Below are 22,511 nucleotides of genomic sequence, written 5' to 3'. Positions count from 1 at the left end.
CTGTTTACGTGCTGTACAACTCTATGACTCTCTGAGGTTTGGAGAAACATTTTAGAATCTCGACTCTGCCACACTGCCTGCTGGCAAGTCCAGCAACTGCATTGTTTCGTTTTATTTCCTTACTGGATTTCTATTCTAAATCTAGAAGTAATAACTTTTAAGTATCAAATTTCCAATATACATGGCAGTAAGAAATTAAACAAGAAGTGCGTGCTTGCATGATAGTCACTGAGACTTCTTACTGGCTTAACCAGTTGGCGGTATATGTTTTCAGTGCAAGAAAATATGGTTTGATAGACAGGGTCACAGTGTGTATTTTAACTAAAAATAAAGTAAAAACAATTGCTTTCTATATCCTTGAGAATTGATGTTTAATTGTGATTGTTGGTGTAGGAAATGCAGCAGTGTGTGTCTCGTAAAAGATACCTCGCTGAGCAAGGCTGCAAACTGAAAGTGCACCATCCTGGGAACTATACTGTGAAAGTACGAGCTACATCACTGGCCGGAAATGGCTCTTGGACAGAGGCATTCTCCTTCTGTATTCAAGATTCAAACACGAGTGAGTTTTCTCAGGAAAGATGAGTGGGCCTGCACTCAATACCAACCCAAGCTCTACTTCTGAGTGCTGTGGGATTGAGCACCTGCCACTTCCTAACATCTCTTAAGGGTTCTCAATAAATCATAAGATAGCGAATCCCAAGACCTTGAACATGTTTGCTATTCAGCTAGAATTACTTTTCTTGCTCGATATAATTAATAATGTGAATTAATAATATGAAATAGAGAAATAGCAAAGATTTTAAATAATTATTTTATGCCTTCACAGTAGAAGACTCTAAAGACATCCCAATAATAAAAGGATCTGTGATAGAGATAAGTCAATGGAGATAAGATCGAAAATAAATCGATAGAGCCCATCCGCGCCCCCCCCCCCCCCCCACCGACTTAACATAGACCTCCTTAGTCCTCACCTACCACCCCACAAGCCTACACATCCAGCATATCATTCTCTGCAACTTCGGTCATCTCCAACAGGATCCCACCACCAGGCACATCTTCCCCTCCCCTGCCCTCTCCACTTTCCGCAGGGATCGCTCTTTCCGTGACACTCTTTTCCGCTCGTCCCCCCTCCAGGCACTTATCCTTGCAACCATACAAAGTGTTACACCTGCCCCTACACCTCCTCCCTCACCACCATTCAGGCCCCTAAACAGATCTCCCAGGTGAGGCAGTTCTTCACATGTGAATCCATTGGTGTCATTTATTGCATCTGGCGCTTCCGGTGTGGCCTTCTCTACGTTGGTGAGACCGGATGCAGATTGAGGGATCGCTTCGTTGAGCACCTTCACTCTGTTCGCTGTACCAGCTGGGATCTCCTGGTGGCCAGCCACTTTAATTCCACTTCCCATTTCCACATGTTTGTCCACTGCCTCCTCTACTGCCAAGTTGATGATAGAACCATATTAGAGGATCAGCACCTCGTATTCAACCTTGGTAGTCTCCAACCTGACATCCTTCCCTTTATTCCATGTTTCCACTGTTCTTTCCTATCAGATTCCATCTTCTTCAGTCCTTTATTACTTCTACCTATCACCTCCCAGCTTCTTACATCATTCCCACTCTCCTTCTCTCTCACCTGCCTATCACCCGCACTCCCCCCAAACTGGATCCACCTGTTGCCTGCCAGCTCTTGCTCCACCCCTTCCCCCCCCACCTCTTTATACTGGCCATCTCCCATCTTTCTAGTTCTGATGAAGGGTCTCAATCTGAAACATCGACTGTATATTTCCCTCCATAGATGCTGCTTGACCCACTGAGTTCCTCCAGCTCATTTGTGTGTTGATCCAATAATAGAAGGCAATCAAGGGACGACAGGAAGGGAGGAAATTGAAACAATCTCTATCACTTGAGGAAAAATTACTACTATTTCTTAAGCAGTTCTTCAGGATCAAGGATAACTTGCTTCCACTACAACTTGGTGGGTTTTGGGGGGATTAATGAGGCCCTTGTGGAAACCGCAGACTTTTTCACAGGGGCAGGTAATGGGAGATGGAGTGGGCAGTTTGTGAGATGGTCCACTCCTTCTGTTGCTTATACAGGGCCCATATGTACTCCTAATGCTTCACTGATGACACAAAGGTAGGTGAGTTAGCAAATTGTGAGGAGGACACAGAGACACCGCAAATAGATAGATAGGTAAAGTGAATGGATAGGTAAAGTGACCTATATAGATAGGTAAAATGAATGGGTGAAGAAGTTGGCAGATGGATTATAATGTGGGGAAAATGTGGGTTATCTACTTTGGAAGGAAAAGTAAAGGTACTGGGCAATCTGATGCATGTAAGGCAAACAAGTCCTCTGAACCTAATGACCTACATACTAGCATCTTAGAAGAAGTAGCTACTATTCTATTCTATACTACTGATTTCATAGAAACATAGAAAACCTACAGCACAATTCAGGCCCTTCGGCCCACAAATCTATGCCGAACATGTCCCTACCTTAGAAGTTACTAGGCTTACCCATAGCCCTCTATTTTTCTCAGCTCCATGTACCTATTCCAAAAGTGTCTTAAAAGACCCTATCGTATCCACCTCCACCACCGTTGCCGGCAGCCCATTCCACACACTCACCACTTTCTGAGTAAAAAGACTTACCCCTGACACCTCTATACCTACTCCCCAGCACCTTAAACCTATGTCCTCTCAATGGAGCCAGATTTTGGAAGTACAGGTTAACACACAGCTGTTGCTACTTTGCATGTTTCTTTGTTTGTACCATTTCCCATCAGATTTAGAAGTAGTCAGGGAAACTTGCAAAGAGGTGTACCTGGATACATTGAGGCAATTGATAAAGTATTTTCTGATGGGTTGGAATTTCCTTGGAATAGGTTGAAAGAACCTTCCTATTTAGTTCATTGTTCCTTAGCACATCTTGATTGGTTGAAACTTTGCTAAGAATGGAAATGTACTTAATGAAGGAGAATGTAATTAAGTGTTTTGTGATTGGTCCATAAAACTGTGGTTTTTGACTCAAAAACAGAAAATGCTGGAAAATTCCTCCAGGTCAGACAGCATCTGTGGAAAGAGATGCAGAATAAATATTTTGGGTTGAAGACCCTCGATCAAATGTTGGATTTGCAGTATTTGCAGTTTTTTGACTTGCATTTACTGTGGTAATTGACTTGATGGATTGATCGTTTGAACCTTCTGACAGTTGCACCTCAACATTTCTGTAAGTTAGTAATTTAGATTAATTACAATAATACTCCAGGTTAGTTTGGAACAGAGATGATGCTTCACTGATGAGCTGCTGGAATTCTATATATGGCACACCATCTCTAGTATTCACTTCACTGAAACCAGCTTCCTTAATTTGGGGTGAAAGGAGGACATTTGTAAAACAATTGGATCCACATATTATTACTTCTCCTTCTCACCTGCGCCATTACGTAAAATGTTTCACCACATCAAGTTCTAGCCTCACTAGTCCAGTGAATATTTCTTTTTCTTGCAAACAGATCATAATACTGATATTTACAAGATAATTGGGCCATCAATCCTCGCCATTCTGCTTGTCATCGTAGTTCCAGTTGTCTTTTTGGTAGTGAAGAAAAGGTAAGATTGTATCAACACTTCATGTTCATGATCGTATCTTGAAATGTATTATTTTTCACGTCCTCCTCGTTTCTTCTATCCACGCCACACAGCACTGTGTAGCCACGACTCCAGCTAAATGATCAGATCCTCACCGTGCCCATTATATGATGGTACAGTAACAATGTTTAGAAGTGTCAGTATACTGTTGCATTGCATATTTTTGAACACACTGTTCTGAAGTACTGCAAATTGATAGCAAATAAAGAGCAATTTTTCAGCCTTAATCAGACTGACAGGGTCATACTGGAGGTCTGTTTTTTCGATGTGAGACTCACCATAACAAATCACTGTTTGCCAAAAATATCTATAAATAATTGTTGGATTTAATTTTATATTTTGACAGATTTAGATGATTATTTTTACATAAAAGTAAAATTAAACAAGCTAAAATAGTGCTTGGTTCCTTTTGGTCTCTGTACAGCATGTTACTTTTTCAAAATCTTACCAGTTTGCAAATTTCATCTTCACGCAGGTTATTTTGACCTGCAAGGATGAGTTTCATCATCAGAATGTCAGAGTGAGCTTTTTTGCCGTCAGTGGCTGTAATTCCACTGCTCTGATATGCCATGTCCACCTTTTTACCACTTCCTGCAATAGCATAGATCTTATGATCTGCTAACTGCTTAGTGCAGAGAGTGAGGCGTGTATATAAAAGGCAATCCAGGAAGAAGGTAGGATCTAAATAGAATTTGCTTAGAACCGAGGGGAATAATAAGTTAATTTTGTTTATAGGCAAATAGAAGCATTTGCGGAAAATGAGAGAAACAATATGATGAAAATGGCAATTGTTCACCTATGACTTTAAAGTTGGTTTATGATTTGGTATGATCTTGCACTGTGAAATACAAATCTATGGCAATAATGGCCCATTCTTAAGAAAAATACTGATGCCCTGTTAAAATTTAAATCTTATTTATTTTCCCAAAAGTAAGCATAGATTTAACTGATAGCTGAAATACTAAAGTGAATCAAACTGAATAGTTAAAATAAATTGATTATCAGTAACAAAATATAGGTGTGCTTTAGTCATTGGGAACTTTTGTTGAATTAATTAATGAAGATATTGCAATAAATTTATTTTCAGGCGAACAGAATTGCCTACAGGAATGTTTTACACTTCTTCAAATCCAGAATACATTAGTGCCAATGATGGTGAGTATCTGAATTCTAGAAATCTGTTTCTCACTCTTCTGCCTCCTAGATTGCAAAGTGCATGGGATATTTTATTATAAATGCTATTTTGGTTTGGCAAAATAGCAGGTGTTGTGGTAATCAATGTGAAGGGCTTATTTTTAAGCTAAAATTAGCTTCAGTTTGGTTGATTTGCATTTTGTAGTTTTTCATTTCCCAAGACTTAAAGTTCATACATAGCCAACATTTTTGTGGGCTCTGTTTATTTTTTTATTACAATGTCACTAATTGCTTGTAACATTATTCCTTCTAGTCTACATTCCAGATGAATGGGAGGTTGCACGCGATAAGATAGAGCTGCTGAGAGAGCTGGGGCAAGGTTCCTTTGGTATGGTCTATGAAGGGAATGCAAAGGATATCGTGAAGGGATACCCAGATACACGTGTGGCAGTGAAAACTGTAAATGAGTCAGCCAGTCTTCGAGAGCGCATTGAGTTCCTGAATGAGGCATCAGTGATGAAGGCGTTCAGCTGTCACCATGTGGTATGATCTTTACAGTCCTCCTTTTCTTGTAATGTCTCCTTATACTTATTGTATCTTCCCTCCTTCCACACTCAAAAGGAGTCACAGTATGGAAATTTGGACAATGGGTAATGTCTTCGGGGCTGCTCACCAAGATGTAAAACAATGAGCTGATGAGTAAAGGAACACAACTGACAGAATATCTCTGCAGCTGCCTTGTATTCACTCACAGGTCAAAGATGGATTGAAATGTTGTGGTAGGCAACAAATTCCAGACTGATCCCAAGGGAGCTGAAGGCAGGGCCACCAATAATGCAGAGAAGGTTGGGTAAAGGAAGCCAATCAACATCTTGAATGACTAACCAGGCATAAAACAAATTTTGAATTTAAACTTGAATCAGTGGCTAAGTGTTAGTCAGTACTACCACTGACTCCAGTAAAGCATCATGTGAAGTTTTGATTAAAGATGCAATATGTGTTTGTCGGCATGGACCTGATCATTAACATTGGAGTTGAGCTGAAGCTTCTCTTTGTAGGTCCGTTTGCTTGGTGTTGTATCGAAGGGGCAGCCTACGCTGGTTGTCATGGAATTGATGATCCATGGGGATCTGAAGAGTTACTTGCGCTCATTACGCCCAGATGCTGAGGTAATTTCACTACAACATACTCACGAACTTCTTAAAACAATGGAAACCAATCCCATTGAGCTGCTTGTGTTACATGCCCTGATGTGGGATTATTAGCATTTAAAAGTAACTTAGTGCTGGTAGATTTTCAGGGGAATGAATTTTTAAAAAGTTGTGTGTAATCTATAAATTTATAATGTTACACCTGTATTCTAACTGCAAAGTACAAGGAATTTTTTAAAATTCTTGAATGAAATTGCTTCAGGTTAGTGAAACACTGTGTGTACACGAGTAGAAAATGACAAAAATATAAGCCCAATACATCGCAGATTTTTCAGAAAATTGTGGCTGAGGAACTAAGCAGGGGAGAGTCGGGACTGTGGAGTCGGTGTGAGAGTGGAGGGTGTGGAGAGAATGGTGAAATGACTGGGAATAGGAATGGGATGGAGGCTGCAGCATGTAGCGGGGAATGACAGAACAAAATAGGAGAGGGAAAAATGATATAACCCAGAAATGACATGCAGGTGAATGAAGTAATTTCCAGCATATTAACTTGCTGATATGACCTTTTTATTTACTGTCCCTGATTAGCAGCCTGAGGCCTTTCACACAAGTGTTACCCCTTATGCATAACAACTCCAAGGTTTTTGGAACCTTCATGTTCTCTTGTACCTGTAAAGAGACAAAATTAACAGTTAAACACTGACCATTTTCTGCCCTTTCAGATTAACCCAGGCCGCCAGCCACCTACCCTGAAGGAGATGATCCAGATGGCAGCTGAAATTTCAGATGGAATGGCTTACCTTAACGCCAAAAAGTTTGTCCACAGAGATCTGGCAGCTCGAAACTGCATGGTGGGAGAGGATTACACAGTTAAAATTGGAGGTAGGGTTTGGTGTGAAACGGATCACTCAGTATAAGACTTAAAGAGGGTTTAGGAAATAATGAATTGGGCTGATGTCTTTCCGAATGGAAATCAATCACCCTTAGCTGGTCAGATATCTGTAGTTCCAGACCTGTGGTCTGTGGCTGATAGAACGGCCCACTGAAATGGCCCCATAAGCTATTCATTTCAATTTAGGATAAGCAATAAATACTGACCTAATTATACTATCTGCACCACCTTACAGTTCACGAATGCAAAATAGAATGAACAACCCTTTACTTAAGATCTATGACTGAGCAAATGTAAGCTAGTGGAGATAGGATTGTGGAGAGGAGAGCCTTCAGCCGATTTTACAGTGATTTAGATGACATTGTTTGGCTCCTAATTCGAGATGGATGAGCTAGCTATCCCTTCATCTCCCTCTAACTTGTAGAGCTTGTATTTACACAGAGCTCTGTGTTTATATATGCAGAAATGTTTTGTAAAAGCGAAAAAAAAATCTATGAAAATATATTCCTGCCAAGCTGTTTTGCTGATGAATAGTGCCATTATCTTGAAAGTATGGTATAATTTGATTTGTTGCTGTACCTTTCTTGTTCTGTATATATTCTGTATAATTGCTAGCTGACATGTAATTGATTTTATTTTAATAAAGATTTTGGAATGACCAGAGACATTTATGAGACAGACTACTATCGTAAAGGTGGAAAAGGGTTGCTGCCTGTGCGGTGGATGGCCCCAGAATCCCTGAAAGATGGAGTATTTACTACGTATTCTGATGTTTGGTGAGTCTATTGCAGCGTAAAAGCTGGATTTTTCCGGGGTGATCATGGTTGGCAGAGGGTGAAATTCCAATGGAAATAGCATTTATTCTGTATCATTGTGTTAAGTGGAGCAACTAGTCTTTGCAGACAGTCAGTTTGCTTAAAAGAAAGGCATAAAAGTAGGCCAATGAACCCCTTGGCCCTTTCTGCCAGTAAGTTCATAACCCAATGTTCATCTGTCATGGCTCCATGTATAAAGAACATTGCTAATTATGGAGACCTCTCCTGTTCCTATTGAGGGTTTGCTCCACAATGGGGATATGTGCAATCTAAACTGCTGTAACTTTTTAATTCTATTTTGATGTTTAATGTTTATTTATTCATGGGCTGTGGACACTGCTGGCAAACTTAGTACTTGTTGTCAATTCCTTATTGTGCACTGAATTGTGAATGTCCAATTCAAAGGGCAGCTAAGAATCAAACACATGATGGTGAATCTAGAGTCATATATAGAACAGAATGCGTAAGGGTGGCAGATTTCCTTGCTTGAAGGACATTGGTGAACAAGATGGCTTTTTACAACAATCCAGTACATAACAAGATAAGAAATAGAAACAGGAGTTGGCAATATCCCCCATTCAATACGATCACGTCTGATCAAACTTGGCCTTCACTTTCCTGTTCTCCATAATCCTTGAATCTTCTATAGCCGTAAAATCTATCTCAGGCTTCAATATATTCAGTGATGCAACCTCCACAGCTCTCTAGGGCAGAGAATTTTAAAGATTTTACAACCCTCAGAGGGATGAAATTTCTCCTCATCTCTACCTTTAATGGGTGATTGCTTATTATGAAAATTTTCCCCCTTGTTCTAGGTTATCCTATGAAGGGAAAACCTTAATCAGGATATACCCGTTCAAGCCCCCTCATTATCTTACATGTTTCAATAAGATCACCTCTCATTCTTCTGAGCTCCAGTGACTGCATGAAAATGACAACAAAAACTGCACCTCTTTAGTGCAAGAAGTTTGGATGGGACAGAATTTGTTAGGGGTGTCCGTGCAGGATTTTCTGACACGATATGTGGACGGGCCAACTAGAGGAGAGGCCATTCTGGATCTGGTACTAGGCAATGAGTCTGGTCAGGTGTCAGATCTCTCAGTGGGTGAGCATTTCAGAGACAGTGACCACAACTCCCTGACCTTTACCCTTGCCTTGCAGGGGGATAGGAGCAGATGGTATGGGAAAGTATTTAATTGGGGGCGGGGGAATTATGATGCTGTTAGGCAGGAACTTGGGAGTGTAAATTAGGAGCAGATATACTCAGGGAAATGCACAATGAAAATGTGGAAATTGCTTAGAGATCACTTGCATTGGGTTCCGGATGGGTTTGTCCCATTGGGGCAGGAAAAGGATGGTAGAGTGAAGAAACCATGGTGGACAAGAGTTGTGGAATATCTAGTGAAGAGGAAGGAAGAAGCTTACTTAAGGTTTAGGAAGCAAGGATCAGACAGGGCTCTAGAGAGTTGCAAGGTAGCCAGGAAGGAGCTCAAGAATGGACTTAGGAGAGCTAGAAGGGGGCATGAGAAGGCCTTGGTGAGTAGGATTAAGGAAAACCCCAAGGCGTTCTACTCGTATGTGAAGAACAGGAGGATGACTAGAGTGAAGGTAGGACCAATTAGGGATAGAGGAGGAAATATGTGCCTGGAGTTGGAGGTAGGGGAGGTCCTTAATAAATACTTTGCTTAAGTATTCACCTGAGAGAGAGACCTTGACATTTGTGAGGACAGCGTAAAACAACCTGATAAGATAGAACATGTCGATGTTAAGGAGGAGGATGTGCTGGAACTTATGGAAAAACATTAGGATAGATAAGTCCCTGGGGTTGTAGATGGAGCATATTTTGCCTAGAGGTCAGTGACCAGTGGTGTTCCACAGGGATCTGTTCTGGGACCCTTGCTCTTTGTGAATTTTATAAATGACTTGGATGAGGAAGTGGAAGGGTGGGTTAGTAAGGTCACAGATGACACGAAGGTTGGTGGTGTTGTGGATAGTGTCAAAGGTTGTCAAGGGACATACAACGGGACATTGATAGGATGCAGAGCTGGGCTGAGAAGTGGCAGATAGAGTTCAATGTGGAAAAGTGTGAAGTGATTCACTTTGGAAGGTCGAATTTGAAGGCATAATATAGGGTTAATGGCAGGATTCTTAGCAGTGTGGAGGAACAGAGGGATCTTGGGGTCCCCAAATCCTGAGATCCCTCAAAGTTGCCGCGCAAGTTGATAAGGTTGTTAAGAAGGCGTATGGTGTGTTGGCCTTCATTGGTCAGGGAATTGAGTTCAAGAGCCGCGAGGTAATGTTGCAGCTCTATAAAACCCTGGTTAGACCACATTTAGAATATTGTGTTCAGTTCTGCTCGCCTCACTATAGGAAGGATGTGGAAGCTTTAGAAAGGTTGCAGAGGAGATTTACCAGGATGCTACCTGGATTGAAGAGCAAGTCTTAGAGGATAGGTTGAGTGAGTTCGGGCTTTTCTCTTTGGAGCAAAGGAGGATGAGAGGTGATCTGACAGAGGTGTACAAGATAATAAGAGCCATTGATCGAGTGGACAGTCAGAGACTTTTTCCTGGGGTGGAAATGGATAACATGAGGGAGCATAATTTTAAGGTGATTGGAGGAAAGTCCAGGGGGGATATCAGGGGTAAGTTTTTTTTACACAGAGATTGGTGGGTGCGTGGAACACGCTACCAGGGGTGCTGGTAGAGGCAGATACATCAGGGATATTAAGGAGACTCTTAGGCACATGGATGATAGAAAAATGGAGGGATATGTGGGAGGGAATGGTTAGATTGATCTTAGAGTAGGTTAAAAGGTCGGCACAACATCATGGGCCAAAGGGCCTGTACTGTGCTGTGGTGTTCTAGGCAGATGCAAGAAATCTGAAATAAAAACAGAAAATGCTGGATATACTCAGCAGGTCAGGTCGCATCTGTGGAAGAGAAACAGAGCTAATGTTTCAGGTCGAAGATGTTTGCTCTGTTTCTCTTCTCACAGATGCGACCTGACCTGGTAAGTATTTCCAGCATTTTCTGTCTTTATTCCAGTGAGCGTCGGCTCTGCTTGCTTAATCATTCCTCATAAGACAACTCCTTCCCAGGAATCAATACAGTGAACCTTCTCTGAACTGCCTTTAAAGCAATTATATTCCTCTTTAAATAAGGAGATGAAAACTACACAAAAATATAGGTGAAGTGTCACCAACTTCTTAGTGAAGATATATATAAATATAGCAAAATTTATCAACTTTTATAATCCATCACTTTTGCGGTAAAGCTCAAAGTATAATGGTCATCATTTTGTTGTTAGGTTTTTATTCTGGATTTACTTAATTACTTGAATTTAAATTCCCTTGCTGGTTGGAGGGCTTAGAATTTGTGTCTCTGGATGAGCAGTCCATGCTTTTGAATACAAGTCCAGCAGCCACAACTCTGCTTTGAAATTTTAAGAGGTTTTAATATAGTAGATAGGAATAAAATCTTTCTTGTTTTGGACTACAGGTGAGTCATGGGAAACAAGTAAGAAAATGGAGTTGAGGCTGAGATTGGATCAGCCACGATTGATTGGCAGAGCATGCTTGAGGGGCAAATGGCCGCCTTCTACTCCAAAGGTCCTAGAATTTAAAATAATGGACAAAAGAATTGGAAATAAGAAATTTCTTCACATAGTTGTTGAAATCTAGAATGTACCACGTGACAGTATAGTGGAATGAGATTTCATAGTAGCTTTCAAATTTGTAGTGTTGTGGAAGAAGGCACTGGGGTTTGGAACTAAAGAGTCAGCACAGGCATGAATGCGATTGAACGTCCTCCTTCAATGCAATAAGATTTTACAATTTTCATATAGATTGAATGTTCTTGTTTAAAGTTCATTTTGCTTTCTTTTTAAGCTGTGTACTTTTGTGTTCATTGTTAGGTCATTTGGAGTTGTGCTTTGGGAGATCAGCACTCTAGCAGAGCAACCATACCAGGGACTATCAAATGAGCAAGTTCTTAAATTCGTAATGGATGGAGGCTTTTTGGATCGGCCAGAAAACTGTGCTGATAGACTGTGAGTCTGATTTTAGTTTATTTTCCTTATTAACCTTTTCCTCATCTTATCTTCAACAGGTAGTTAATTCTGGCTTGGTCCATCAGCAAAGCCAATTATAGCATCTTTACCATTAACCTATCATCAGAGTGAGTCGATCTTGGGGTTTTTCTGATTAAGACAGCTTGATGATTATTCACTCAGGTTGCAATTTTCACCAAATTCATATAATGTGACTTGCTTCTTCCTCTCCCACACTCTTTCCCCATCTAATTACCCGCAACTTTTTTCTCCTTTGTCATTCATCACTTCCTCTTTGCTCTGTGCTTCTCTTAACCATTCCTCACATAGTTTCCACTCTGGGGTGTGTGAATCGGAGACTAGATAGTCATAATTTTCCAAAGTTTTTAGCATTTCTGACATTAAAACAGTTTCTAAGTATTGCACTGGAGTGCCAGTCTAGATGTTGTGTTCATGTCTTAAGGGTGGTGCATAAACTATATGCCAAAGTTACATCAACTGAGTCAATGCTGCCCTGGCTAAAAGTAAAGAAGTTCATTTTATGCTGGGAATTGCAGTTACTTTCTGATTGCAGTGTACAAACTGTAAACATGGACACATGGATTTTCTGCTGTGCTGTTGGAATAGTGGAATTGTTATGACATGGGGAGGCCATCCAGTCCATCGAGCATTAGAGCAATCCTGTCAATCTTATTCCCCTATTTTTCTGCATTGTAATTTATTCTCTCTCAAATTGAACTGGTTCCACTAATAACTGTCTTTTAAGTTGTACATGTTCATTTCTTCATCTAAATGATAATTGTATGTGACTTTGGTATCTTTATATTTTCTAAAAACTTTCCTGCCTGCTCTTGTTGTTTCAGACACACCCTGATGCAGATGTGTTGGCAATACAATCCAAAGTCAAGACCCTCTTTTGTGGAGATCATTGGGATGCTCAAAGACGATCTTCACCCAAGTTTTCGTGATGTCTCCTTCTACTACAGTGAGGATAACAAGCCTCCTGATACGGAAGAATATGACATGGATTTTGAGAATATGGAAAGCATTCCGCTTGACCCTTCTTCTTACTCACAGACAGAAACCCCGCTTAGTCACAGCCGAGACAATGGGCCCACCATGGGCCTGAGGGGCAACTATGATGAACATATACCATACACCCACATGAACGGAGGCAAGAAGAATGGGCGAATATTGTCCTTGCCAAGGTCAAGCCCTTCGTAACATTTCCTCTACCTCCCATTTCTTTATCATTTTCATGTATTGGGCCCTTAGAATCTCAGGACTCAATTATGGCTGCCACAGTTTGCCACATAGGGAAAAGGACCTTCATTCGTCTAAAAGAAATCATTTTTCTGCCAAGTGGCTGGTTATGTAAATGAATCAAACTGTGAAGAGACAAAGAAAACTCGCGCATATTCTATAACTGTAGAAATATATACACGTTCATATGGTGAATACATGTACATACATCAAGCAGACATACAGCTGTACATAACATATGTACATATATATATTCTGATACACAGGCATGTATGCACATCCACACATTTGTACACAGACATGCACACACATCTGCCAGAATCATATCAGTGGTTCATTTCTAAGGCTGTATCAACATCCCTGTCCCAGCCAGGAAGTGACCTTTACAACTTTCTTCTGTGGAGCGCTTGAGGCTGAGTTTAGGCCTGATCTTGAGGGAGGGAAGGGAAATAGTGGTGGGGCAAAATTTCTACAGATGGAAACAAAAAAACCATCTACAGTATAAAATGACAGAAATCCAATTTAGTTTTCCTGACATGAATATTTTAACAGTGGGAATCTTGCGGATCAGAAAATCAAAAGTAAACTGAAATCTTCTGCCAAATTCCAACTCTAGCATTGATATATACCTTAAGAAAAAAAATCATGGTTGGAAGTTATTTTAGACACAATGGTTGGATAACAGTTCCTCAGACCAATAGCTGCTGTTTTTTTCCTTTCTTTTGTGAGTTTTGTTTTGTGCAAAATTGATGCTTGCTGTATTCTCTCCTCTCCAAGAAAGGCTTTGCAGAAATGAAAAGTGTGCCTCTGAGGGCCAGTGCTCCTTGTGATGCAATTTGGTTTTATAGAATTTGGACCAGTGCAAGTGATTTCTTTGTTAACATCTGGCACAAGGGCATTTGTCAGGGAGCAAAGAATTTACAAAAACTAAGCTCTGGGTTTCAGATTCTGCTTTTTGCTCTTCACAGACCTCTTTTAAAGCTTTATGTGACTAGAGACAGTATGAGTCAGGGGGTTGACATCAGCAAGCAAACGGTCTAGCCTTAAAAATCAATACTCTGTGTGACTAGTTTCAAAGGGCCTAGCTAGTAGGAGGAAAGGATGAAGTTTTCATCACACATTCTGTCTCAGTTTGTGTTGGTAAGCAGTGAAGGAATCGTTGTTGGACAGGTAGGTGCAGGGAACTGGAAAGGACATGTTTCAGATGACTTCAGGGCTCACGTAGTCAGCTGCTATTCTCCTTGGACTGAAAAGAGAGAACTACAAAGTGGCTGAAGTGCCAAATTTCAAAACAAAAGTTAGCACATTCATGTAGCAATGTAAACTCAATTCAATTTGCTTTTTAAGCTTCCTTTTATCTGGTACAATGAACTGGCATTCCAAACTCACATAGGAGTTGGAGAGGCTAAAGGAGGATTGGTCAGCGTGAAAGCAGCATGGAATGAATTATTTTCCAATATAACAATGGATGAATAATGCTATATATCATGTTCATGATTCTTAACTTTGTCCTCAGTTCAGGAGCAATTAGGAATGGCATTGCTATCAAAGTCCAAATCCTGTAAATGAATAAATAAAGACATCAATGCTGGGTCTTGTCAAGAACACTAAGCCCAGTGGCTCACAGACACTTGGCCATCTGTAACCATCCTCAACTTTATCCAAAGCCTTACCATTAAAATTGTATTCACCTGGTGGTGGACAGGATGGATTCCTTCCTTGTGCTTCACTCCATTAATTTAAGGGTCTGAGCTTTAAAACTTCTTAAACTGCTTTCCCATGGGAGCTGGGAAAGGAACTTGTGCTGATCCTAATTTCACAACAATCGTGGCCAGTCCATAAATTAAGATAAATGCTGATGGTGTGAGCTGATCTTGAACTCCAGCTCCTTGTAAGTTTAGGCTGGTAGTCTGGAGGGAAGGAAGTCTTGTAAGGGTAGTGAATGTCAGTTTCACTACTCTTGCCCTCTGCAAGGTTGACTAACTCATGTTGGCATTGAAAATCTGAATGGTTATTGCCAAACTAAATTACAAGTCCACATTAAATGTTAATACTTTCAGTATTTACCCCGTCAGCGTGAGCTTTTTTTTTTGCCAAAGTACAGTTTTGCATGTCCTAGAACTCCCAAGTTTTACTTTATCATGAGATTTTGAAAATTTAAACTTCAGTCATATCCCTCTGGAGAGGAATAATCTTCTTCAGTTTACAAGTATGCCAGTCACCTCATTGGTCACCAGATCTTTGTTGCTGATCCCCACCAGGAGCTGTTATTTCGTACAAGTCAACATGATGATTTGCTCTTCTGAGATCCCACTGTCCTCACCACCCACTCCTCTCTCTGACACACCCTGGCCACCCAAAGAGGCTTTTCTCTGAATTGCCTGCCCACTTCACAACCACTTGTGTGCACTTGGAATGAAACAAAGCCTTTTCTGTCAGGCTTCTGTGGTTTACCCTTTGGCTGCTAAGCTAGTTAGGGACATGAAGCTCAAATCCCCAAAGCTGCTGTCATCTTAATCAGTGATTGAATAGGATTTAATTACCTTCCTCCTTAATCTGCAACAGCAATGTATTTGGATAAAAATTGACCACATCCATAAATATTAATTACATTCTGCCTCCTTGTTAAATATGCAGTCCACAGATGTTATCAGCTGGATGGGAATTTCAGGAATTTCGGGTGGGGAGAAGGTAACAATTCGAGCGTGGAGAAGGCAAGCAATTTGCCACTGTTGAAATTACACACCAAATGGGAAATTGTGGCCAGTTTCAAGGGGATGTTTTAACTTCTTTCAATTGAGAGTGTTTATTTATTTTCAACCATCCCTATAGTGTCTTTCAAAGTATTTTTTACACTGCTTCTCTCAACCTGCCGTTCCATATTGAAAGTAACTGGCCTGGTCTCACAGGCAGGCAGGTCACTTACAATGTGACCATGAGAGATAGGAGGAACGAGAGAACTGGCACTTCAGGACTATAGGAGGCTGACATTTATTGCCTGCCCCAGTTTGCACTCCACCCCCCAGATGTAAGCCACCTTCTTGAACCACTGCAGGGTTGGCTGGGAGGTGGCAAGTTGCAGGATTTTGACCCCATAAGCCAGGAAGGGAGTTGTGCTGTTCAGATCAGGGATATTCATCAACAAATCATGCTGTCAGTCAGAAGGAAAGGCAGTAGCTGTCCATACTCATTGAGAGCTTTAAATCATCTGTCAAGGCTGGCTTAAAGCCTGAATAACGGAGAGAGGAGAATGACTAATAAAAACAGAAGATACTGAAAAAGTTCAGCCAGTCCAGCAGCCTCTGGGGAGAGGGAGTGTTTCAGGTCATTGATCTTTTATCAAGTGAACCAAAGGTAAAGGAGAAAGGCAAGAGAAGTGTGGCTAGTGATTGAGGCCTTTTAGATGTACAATTGTGTTGCCTTTTGGGTGGGACAGAGTCTATAGTGAGTCTGGGAGGAAAATAACAAGATTATTAATAGAAATTGTTTTGTTGATATAGTGTAAAGTTTGTTAGCTCTAAGGTGCCTAGATTTCCTTATGTAACTAACCTAGCAGAAACCAAGTAACAGCCCCTCACTCTAATATACACTTAGTGGCTGTTTCACACTACAATAACCAGAAAAAAAATTCACAAACTTTTGTAATTCTGAAGATTTTCTTATATTCAAAAAATTAATATTTTATTTATTTTTATTAATGTTATAGAGATCACTGTACAGAATCCCAATTTACAGTCTACGCAAAACAAGAGGTTTAGAGTATGAATATGTATTATTGCTGAAAATGGGGCAGAAGGATATGGTGCGATGTAATTTTCTGGGACAATCTACCTCAGTACTTCTAACAGATATGATATGTGGAATTCTTGATATTTCACAGTATTCTGTTCTGAATCGAAATGCATTTTTTCCTCGGTGTAAAGGGTCGACTGATTTCCTTCTTAATTTGTATATTTTTGTTTTGTTTAGGGAGTTGTCCCTTTCTCAAAAAAGTCTACTTGTTCAAACTGGAAACTCCAAGACACAGAGAAATGGGTGTCCATTAAGGGGAGATAATGGTTTGGCTGGGCATGCAGTCAGGACAGTGAGGGACTGAAGGTTAATTTGAAACAAAAAACAACTCTTTTATATTTAAAGTATGCACAGCTTTTAATCACCAAAAGTTACTGGTGCATATGGCCATGTAAGTTAGGGTTGCAAAGATGAGCATAAACACTAATGATTCGGAGTGGGATTCCAGCCCAGGAACTGTCAGGTCGTGCTCTTAATAAAAGTGAATATGTCAAGAGGGGAGGGTGCAGCCTGAAAATAAAATCAGGGTGTAATCATACTTCATTACTTTCCAAAGCTTTCACTCCAAGCTCTAGTAGCCTGATCCATAACTTGAGTGGCAGCAACCCTGAATTTGACCTCAAATGAGGACAGTATTTAGATACTTGTCTGTCAACAGGAGTTTCCTGATCTCCCCTCAAAATGTTATGGAAAAGTTATCAACAGAATATAAAAGGTTGGCTCTGCATTGGTCAGTGTATGGGAATCGGTCGGCTCTTTATACCTCAGGCTGTGCTGTGATCTCCAACAGCTTAGTAAAGAAGAGGGTGAAAGTGTTCAATTAAACTTTATGAACCAGGCAGTCCATACACAACACACCTACACAACTAGTAGATGTGGCATTGTTCCTTTGCAATGAAAATTGTATTCATCAGTGTATGTTAAGACTTGCTCCAAAAATCCTTCTCATTTTTTCATTGCTGCTATACACCCTTGCTCCAGTTATACAACCCCACTAAGAGAACTTGTTCAGTTTTTTTTCAACCTTGTATGGTTATGAAATACCTAGCATTGGTGAGAGATTCCTCAACTTTTGAAAATGTGTGCCATTGAAGTTGCATTGTGCCATATAATCAGTATGTTAATCAGATCATCACAAACAAATTTTATTAATTTATCAGTTTCTTTTAAAACAACAAATCAGGGAAAGGAATACCGTATAATCATCATTGCTGTTTGGGCAGGTATATTGCAATGAAATCCCAAACTTGATCATTCTTATTAGAGTTCTTCCCCTTGGGTTTAGTTGCTTAAGATTTTAGTGAAAAGGCAAAGTTCCAACAGGTGTCCTGTCTGAACAGAACCAGATCAGAGTACTTAGTGATTCTTCATAAGCATCCCTTAGGTTTAAGGATTTTCCAGTTTAGAGGCAGCTGAAGAGGCAAACATGGGACCTGCAGAACCTGCCACAAGTTGGGCAGGAGGTGCTTGTCAAGGCAGATGGGGTGAGTCATTTGGGAGAGGATTCAGACTGGACTTGTGTGCTGCTGACAAACGGACTCAAGGTTCTCAATGCCATCCTGAATGCTCCTCCACTTTGAGTGGTCCTGGGTCAGAGGTTCCAGTAAGTTAATAAGGGTATTTTTTTTAATATCAATGAGTTTCTGGGAACATCCTTGAATTGTTCCTCTGTCAACTTGACGGAGCTTGGAACTGAGAATCTGGTGTTTAAGCGTGGAAACAACCTAGCCTGCCCATCAGAATTGACTGACTAATTAGGGCTTCAGTGCTGGAGATGTTAACTGAGCAAGATGAAAAGGAGGAAAGCTCACTACCTATTGTTCTTAAATTCAGGCACCGTTAAATATCTGAAGATTCAACTATTCTTGGTCACATTTTTGTAAATATAGTAAAGCATCAGAACTGGGAAAACTAATGTATTATAAAAAGCTGCATTTGCATTTTTGCTGAAACGGGTTGTTGCTTCCTTTGAGGAAGCAGCAGTCAGGACTATAACATGACTGAGCCATTCTCTCTTCACAGTAAATGGGAGACTAAAAGATGTCATTGGTCCTGTCTCAGTTAGGTTAGGTTAGATTTTGATAATTGGATTAACCCCAATATTGTGGCATGGAGACTACAGATGCTGAATTCTGGAACTCCAGGGGTTCCTAGTAAAATTTTACATCTTAAATACACAAAGCAAATTGAGTGACCAAAACCAAAATGCCTAATAGTGGGTATAAAAGAACTCAGCAGGTCAAGCAGCATCAGTGGATTTGCTTTGTGCATTTGAGATGTATAATTTCACAAGGAATTCCTGGAGTTAGCAGTGAAGCATTCCCTTCAATATGAGCATTTCTATATCTCAAGTGATTTCTTAATAATCTAAATCAGGCTGGAGAAATAAATATCAATGAGTTAGTTCTCTTTAAGAAATAGTTAACCAATCAGATTGCAGAATGAGCTTCCAAGAGAAAAGTAGCAAAAGTCTGTTGATTACCAGAGATGCAGACTATTATGGATGTTTGAATCTCAGATGAATTCTGAGGCTTGGAGATCTTAAACAAGAGGGATTCATGGGCTGTTTTAAGGGTTTTTGTATTCTTTCCAGACTAGAAGTTAATGTTGCTAACAAAACAATGGCCAATTTTTTTTTGTGCAGCAATTGGTTCTTTGTTGGAGTCTTACATGATGGGATTCCAACAAACAGAATAAAGTTCAATGGTACCAAATGTTTTGACCACTATGATTATTATGGCAGTTTCATGAAATGAATTATTTGCTAATGTTATGCAAATGTTTTTACCGTGCTTTGGGGACAATTGTGTTTTGTTCCATTCCCCTCTAAAATCTGAACAAGTCTTTCTGGCATTTACTGGAGCAAGGGTAAACCCAGTTATCAGGTGTGTTAATATGCAAACCAAGCAGGGCCATGAAAACAGATTTCCCTTTTTAATTATTAACCAACTCAGAATTTTATTGTGTTTTTTTTGGCAAGAATTTAAATGAAGTGATTTAATATATGTGATTGAGAGCTGAAGGGAGGGTGGGTGCAGTAAGTCTTTGTGCAGATGTAACATGTCTTTTGCAAACTACTTTTATTTCTCTTGTGCAAGAAGATGAACAGAGTGGAGATGTATGGGTAAGCGTAGAGATTTTGTGCACAATTTATTTTTGCATTTTGAAATGAGCCTGGGAGGGAGTGTAAATATAAATTACCACTGTTCAAAGTGGTTGCTTCTAAAAATTATATCTGTCTGATTGCAAATTATGCCAGTTAGCACAAGCAAATGTATTGGAATAAAATGTGTTGGCTTTCAGTCTGTAAATATACATCTGGTGTAAAATGAAGAAAGTGTGTTTTATTAGTGAACGAAGTATTGGCAGGACAACTGTGTGTTATTTCTGATACAGACTCCAATTGCGGAGTCTTCTGACTGTGTTACCAGTGCTCAGTGACAGTCTCCAGCAATATTTTTCGTTATCTTTTTGTTTGGAAAACTGGAACTTTGTTTATGCCAGATTGTCTGTCTGTATTAAACCGAAGAAAAGCAATCCCTGTGTGCCATGGTAGCCCATACAACCAGAGGAGCATACAGTACCTTCACAGAGTGAGTTATGAAGCAAAGTTAAACCCAAACCTTAGAACAAAAGTGGAATTGCCCTAAGTTTGGAACTGTCAAGTTGTCTGGTTCCTTGCCTAGCTAGCTCTAACTCTTGTCTTCATGTCTGTACTCCAGTGTGAAACTAAATGTTTTTCTATTGGCAAAACTGTCATTTGGAAGAGACGTTATAAGCTGTGGACTCCAAAAATTGGACTGCCCTGGACATTGTAAACTATTCCTCTCACCTCAACACACGCAAGGTTGGATGGGGGAATGAAGAGACAGTACAACTGCTGCACCCGAACTTTTAAACAGCTTTTGTGGACTTAAAGCTGGCTCCTTTCGAGGGCTTGGATGATCACTTCTTGAAATTTGAAGTAAATGGGAGACAATGATTTAATCTTTTCTTTGTGTATTTTGAGGGGAAAAAGGCTAAATTTTAAGTCAGTTGTTAATACTGTGCTTGGCTTGTTGTTTCTGTAGTAAAAATGCAAAACTGATTCTTGAAAGGAAAAGTGGTCTCAAACTGGCTTTTCTGCCTGCTTTGTTTCATAACAGAATTGCTTACATTGTTTGATTGCAACCTCAGTATTTACACCAAAAACAACATGTTGCCTTGCTACTAGATAACCATTGATCTTGGAACAATGGTTTTCCAAAAATTGCAGTGTTATGTCAGTATACCAAGGTTTGGCAATACATGTCCATGGTCATTGTCAGCCCAAACCCAGTGAAAGTGCTTTCCATATTCTGGGCTGTATTACCACACAGAATTTGATGGTTTAATTTTGTCAGAGCAACCCGTTTCTATTGACGTGCTGCTCCTTGGTAACATCATCTAAAAGTAGTATCAGTTTTTAAACATGGACATTATGACACCCACTTTTACTGCACCATACTCCATCTCTCTTGACCATTCCACTTTATCTAAATTGTCATTTGTTTTGTCTACTAGCCAGTGCTGGAGAAATGGGAAACCAACATCTTTGATTCCAGTCACAGTACCCATTCCTAGCTGGTAATTACTGACTTTCCATAGCAACTGTCTAAAACTGTACCAGACTGCTCACAACCTTGCTGTTATGTGACCCCACCAGGTAGAGTTTCATATCTGCACCATCAAAGCCATGTGTATCCACTTCTGTAGCTGTAATTCTCCCTGTCTCAGCCCACCTATTGCTACACACCTTCCTTACCTCCAGTTGTAGCTCCAATCCATCACCAGCTGGCTCCTCTCAGTTTCCTTAAAATCGGGTAGCAGAGCTTTGAATGACTTTATGTCCTAACTAGTGTGTCTGTTTATTCTTCACCACTCTGCTTATTGACCTACACTGACACCCACTTAAGCAGAACCTCAATTGTATAAATTATCATACTCATTTACAGTGGTGGGAGGCCTAGACCAACAATCCAGAGACCCAAATTCAATTGTATCTTGTTGAACTTGAATTCAGTTGATAAACTAGAAATTAGCAAATGTTCATTATTACCAATGACAATCACAAAAATACCAGATGGTTGCAAATAAAATTCTCTGATGTCCTTCTGAAAGGGAAACCTGCCATCCTTATCCAGTCTGGCTTATATATGACTCCAGACTTACCAATGTGGTCACTTCTGAAATGACCTAGCAATCTACTCATTGGTAATTTGGGATGAACAATAAATACTACTCTTGTCAGTGATACCTACCATTAAAAAATGCAAATTCCTCCACAGTCATAGCCCTCTATATTGAGTTTGTCTCCTCCAGCCCTATAAATTTCCAAGACATCTGTGTGACTATAATTCTGGCCTCTTGCTGAACCTTGAATTTAATCACTCCAGTGGTGGCTCTACCAAAGCTCTGGAATTCACTTCTTCAGCACAGATATGAACATTGATCTTTTCCTGAGAATGGAATTTTGAACATTTGTACTTAAAAGCCTTCCTCTTTGACCAAGCCTATGGACACATGCCCTAATATTTTGTTTTTAAGCATCAATTACTTCAGTAAAAGCTCTGAAATGCCTTGGGATATCTTGCTGTGTTAAGGATGCTAAAAAAAAAATTCCCTCCCAGCTTGTATACAAGAGATCACACAGCACTATTTCAATGAAGAGCAATGGTGTTCCCCTGCCTAGTGTACAGTATATCCCCAAACAAACCAAAATATACAGTTTAGTCATTAGTTG

General features: G+C 40.1%; 1 protein-coding gene across 3 annotated transcripts in view; it reads left to right on the top strand.

The window, feature by feature from the left end:
- LOC127582757 (insulin receptor-like) overlaps positions 1-16,446 on the top strand; it is a 202,367-nt gene extending 185,921 nt beyond the window's left edge. For all 3 annotated transcript variants that reach the window (XM_052038330.1, XM_052038328.1, XM_052038329.1), the window contains 9 exons: positions 394-559; positions 3,521-3,617; positions 4,744-4,811; positions 5,104-5,333; positions 5,849-5,959; positions 6,664-6,823; positions 7,480-7,609; positions 11,561-11,695; positions 12,559-16,446. In XM_052038330.1, the coding sequence (XP_051894290.1) occupies positions 394-559; positions 3,521-3,617; positions 4,744-4,811; positions 5,104-5,333; positions 5,849-5,959; positions 6,664-6,823; positions 7,480-7,609; positions 11,561-11,695; positions 12,559-12,919 (1,458 nt within the window). In that variant the 3' untranslated portion in view covers positions 12,920-16,446. The remainder of the gene's footprint in view (positions 1-393; positions 560-3,520; positions 3,618-4,743; positions 4,812-5,103; positions 5,334-5,848; positions 5,960-6,663; positions 6,824-7,479; positions 7,610-11,560; positions 11,696-12,558) is intronic.
- Positions 16,447-22,511: the final 6,065 nt, after the last annotated feature.

This window comes from Pristis pectinata, chromosome 24 (genome assembly GCF_009764475.1).
Source record: "Pristis pectinata isolate sPriPec2 chromosome 24, sPriPec2.1.pri, whole genome shotgun sequence".
Classification (NCBI taxonomy): Eukaryota; Metazoa; Chordata; class Chondrichthyes; order Rhinopristiformes; family Pristidae; genus Pristis; species Pristis pectinata.
Note: the sequence above shows the minus strand (reverse complement) of the source record. Positions and strands in the feature narration are given on the sequence as shown.